At 45.2% G+C, this 1,794-nt stretch overlaps 1 protein-coding gene across 1 annotated transcript; it reads right to left on the bottom strand.

Annotated features, from left to right (window-relative positions):
• Positions 1–693: 693 nt before the first annotated feature.
• LOC121964865 (palmitoyltransferase ZDHHC1-like) lies at positions 694–1,731 on the bottom strand (the record flags this gene model as incomplete). Its single annotated transcript, XM_042515047.1, has 2 exons — positions 694–869; positions 1,502–1,731. Coding segments are annotated over 2 exons (406 nt in total), but the record flags the coding sequence as incomplete, so codon positions are not given.
• Between the last annotated feature and the right edge of the window lie 63 nt (positions 1,732–1,794).

Below are 1,794 nucleotides of genomic sequence, written 5' to 3'. Positions count from 1 at the left end.
CAGGAGGACCGGGGCCCTCTCTGAAGCGTCAGGACTGTGATGTGGCCCTCTGCAGCAGCACAGAGAGGAGCTGCTCTGCACAATGGCAAAGATAATGGCGAGGGGACTTTTTTTGGAAAAGTGTGTCCATTTTTTAACTGTAATAGTTTTAATGTTAATTTTTTCATTTTCTGATCCCCAACACGTATGAGAAAGATTTTCTACAGCAAAAAAGCTTGTACATAATACTTTTGGGTGATTTATCCCTAAAGATCTGTACAATTCCATTTCCATCTTGTTTTTTCTTTTATTTTTTTATTTTCTTTATGGTCTCGTAACTATTTGTACATTCAGGTGACATCACAGCAGCCTAAATATTCTGATAGTTCAGGTTGTCCTGGAAAAAAAACATGCATATAACTTAATTGTGCATTGAGGGACTGAGGTTTTTAGTGCATTATCACACAAAAAGTCCAGGTAAACCAAAACCAGGTAAAACCAGCTCAGGCTCAGAGGGTTAAAAACATCCTGAAATCCCAGAAACATGTGTGGGGCTGCTGTGATTGGCCCCTGGCCTCCTGACATTTTGTAAAAGTGGCCCCCGAGCAGAGCAGGTGGAGTATCCCTGATGAACAGAGTACATGTATTCATGTATTACACAGCTTACTGTGTCTCAGTGTACAGTTGGTGTGTGTGTGTGTGTGTGATACTCACACGTCGACCTGGCAGAGGTAGCAGTGGCAGTTCTCGATGACGTGGGCGTGTTTGGAGCGGTCGAAGACGGGGACGGGCCCTTTGTCGCTCTTGGTCCTGACGTTGTAGTCGGCGGGGTCGATGGACACGGCCATGACGTGGACGCACAGGTGACACACGAACATGACGCCCGTACACTGATGTTCAGGTCAAGACACAAACTGGATTTCACACGTCTCTGATCCAAAATCACACTGTTCACACACACACTTGATCAATAACCAATAAACATCATCAATAATCAGGTTTAATATAATAGCAGATTTCAGGAGGTGAAGCTCTGAACACATCCAGCTCTGAAACAAACTCATGGTTTACAGAGCAGAGAGAATATTTACATTTAAAACAGAAATCATAACAATCAGAAAATGCTTTGTGATAAAAGTCGAAATATTCTGAGATTTTTTTCCAGATAAAGTCCTAATATTTGGTGATAAACACCATTTTATTTTGAGATATTTAGAAACACTGTTATGCACTAGAATGTGCATAACTTTTACATATTGAGAGATATAGCTCAAAATTTTTAGTGACAACATTTAAAAGATAAAAGTCGTAATATTTATGGTTAAATTTCGAGATTAGAGTGTTATTATATTCAAATGTAATCTTTAGAGATAAGTCCCACATCAGGCTCAGATTGTGCTGACTGGAGGACACGTTGACACCCGACAGTTTTGTGCTGTGACCTGTAGAGACTCGTAGGGACTGCAGGTCACTGTCTTCGCCAGTGTAACGGCGTGCAGTCGCAGACCCGTCTGAAGGATACGATGTAGCCGGCGGGGATCCAGTGGGCGGGCAGCAGGGGGACGAACACCCCGAAACCGGTGACGGCGAAGTAAACGTAGAGCAGCCAGGCCAGCAGCTGGAAGGGGTGAGGGGGCCAGCTCCAGCCGTTGGTCCGAGAGCAGAGCGGTACGTCGCCTCCGGGAGGACCGTCGTCTCCCACCGGCGCCGTACGGTTCGGATTCCTGTTGCACAAGTCCATCCTGCTTAACCCTGAACACACAGAGAGAGACAGAGTTGGTCTGGACCAGTTCAGCTCTGAGCGCGTTCACTCTG

The sequence above is a fragment of the Plectropomus leopardus genome, unplaced genomic scaffold (assembly GCF_008729295.1).
Source record: "Plectropomus leopardus isolate mb unplaced genomic scaffold, YSFRI_Pleo_2.0 unplaced_scaffold17541, whole genome shotgun sequence".
NCBI lineage: Eukaryota > Metazoa > Chordata > Actinopteri > Perciformes > Serranidae > Plectropomus > Plectropomus leopardus.
The sequence above is the reverse complement of the archived record's forward strand: the minus strand, read 5'-3'. Positions and strand labels throughout refer to the sequence as shown.